At 41.9% G+C, this 1,940-nt stretch overlaps 1 protein-coding gene across 20 annotated transcripts in view; it reads left to right on the top strand.

The window, feature by feature from the left end:
* The window catches only part of LOC102677458 (patronin), a 71,839-nt gene that overhangs the window by 59,010 nt on the left and 10,889 nt on the right, over positions 1-1,940 (top strand). For all 20 annotated transcript variants that reach the window (XM_031512005.1, XM_006608273.2, XM_006608282.2 and 17 more), the window contains 3 exons: positions 411-630; positions 710-1,220; positions 1,295-1,461. In XM_031512005.1, the coding sequence (XP_031367865.1) occupies positions 411-630; positions 710-1,220; positions 1,295-1,461 (898 nt within the window). The remainder of the gene's footprint in view (positions 1-410; positions 631-709; positions 1,221-1,294; positions 1,462-1,940) is intronic.

Raw genomic sequence — 1,940 nt, 5'->3', positions numbered from 1 at the left:
GAAACAAGAGGAATAGAATTGAATAAACTGATTCATTCTCCTTGAGAATTATTTTTTTTTTTTCTCATCGAGGATAGGATCGTTTTACACGCTATAACGATTCCACAACGATCGAAAAAACCGTAAATAGAAGCAATGAAAAGCAAGATTTTTTTTTTTTTTTCTCATCGAGGATAGGATCGTTTTACACGCTATAACGATTCCACAACGATCGAAAAAACCGTAAATAGAAGCAATGAAAAGCAAGATTTTTTTTTTTTTTACCTTACTATTGTATTAGGATATGGGTCAATTCCGAAGCGTATAATCATAGCGTATTGCCGCATTCACATGAGTTAATCGCACACCCATTACGCTTCTCATTCTTACCATTATTCCCTACACCTCTGACTCACGATCATTTCTCACAGACGAGCGGGGAGCGAAGAAAGTTTCGTAGTCCATCGCGGCAAAGGCATTCCTACGTTAAGCTCCGTGGCGGACGAGAAATCCGTAACTAGAGCGGACGCCGCTGGTCGGCCGAGCAACTGGGAAGAGCAGAGGAGGAGCTCGTACGCCGGCCGACGATCCAGGCGTAACAGCGTTTCGGATGACTCTCAGTTGACGATAGAGAACTTTGGCGGATCTCAGGTGAGAGGGAAACCGATGAAACAAAAGAGACGAAAGAGACGAAAAACGAATCGAACGATCGAATGATTTCATTGCGCAGGATAATTTACACAACTTCGGTAGAAATCCGGACAAGGAGGTTGGGGCGCACATCGGTAAAAGGAGTACCACGGAACCTACGTTACCGGCGAGATCAAGCGTTCAGGACGTGTACGGTAGCGGAGTGCAGCACATTTTGTCGGATAACGGATACGACAAGGAAGAGCCGCCAAGATTGAGAAGGCAAACGTCCAACTCCAGCTTGGACAACGTCGCGCTCAAGCAAATTTTACATTCCAGTGAGAACGTTAATTCGGAAGGTGGTGGTGACACGTCGAAATTGGCCAGCTTCGCGAATCTGAGCAGGCAAAGCTCGGAGAAAGGGATCAACTTGACTTATACGGAACAGGAGCGAGATGACGGGAAATCGAATCTGTCCGGTAAAAAGTTCGGTCAGACGAATGGAAATGGGAACGGTGAGAAGAAGACTACGTTCGCCACTTTGCCGAATACGACCACGTGGCAACAGCAGAGCAGTCAACAATCCCAACAGGTGGAACAACATTCTGTTGGTACGTTATCATTTACGTTATATTGTGATTGTTTCTGTATTTCGATGATACAAATGGTATAATCGTGCTGGCAGATGAAAACGGTGGTAACACCATTATGGCCTCGCAACTGAATAACATTAGATTGAAGCTGGAGGAGAAACGTCGGCACATAGAGAACGAAAAGAGGAGGATGGAGGTTGTGATGTCGAAACAGCGTCAAAAAGTTGGCAAGGCCGCGTTCCTGCAAGCTGTCACGAAGGTAAAATTCGTGATTACGCTCCAGAAAAATGATGGCGATCACGTCGCGTCATATTTTCCATTTTTGAACCTCACGATCGAGATTCAGCCAGATCATTTTCATGGCCTCTTTAATGATTTGTTTCTTTTATTGGCCGATGGATAAGGATAAATGTTTTTAAAGAATAAATCTTTTAAAGGAACGAAACAGAACATTGAATATAGCCATGAGGTATTTAGCCACGGGTGTTTAGTATAGAGCAGTGCATAATTAATATTTAATAATTGTTTCGAAAATTGAACAGTTTCTTTTTCTTCTGCAAAGAAGTTTTTTTAGATTCACGAGCAATTCGATATTTATTGTTTATATTATTGCCTATATCGTTTTATTTTATTTCATATCTGGCTGTATTATTATATTCGATTATTTTTTAAAGTAGCGTGCAAGTGAGTTTGCAAAAATAATGTTTTTATTTCAGGTAAATGCCGCATATTTTTTCG

The sequence above is a fragment of the Apis dorsata genome, unplaced genomic scaffold (genome assembly GCF_000469605.1).
Source record: "Apis dorsata unplaced genomic scaffold, Apis dorsata 1.3 scaffold_32, whole genome shotgun sequence".
NCBI lineage: Eukaryota > Metazoa > Arthropoda > Insecta > Hymenoptera > Apidae > Apis > Apis dorsata.
The sequence above is the reverse complement of the archived record's forward strand: the minus strand, read 5'-3'. Positions and strand labels throughout refer to the sequence as shown.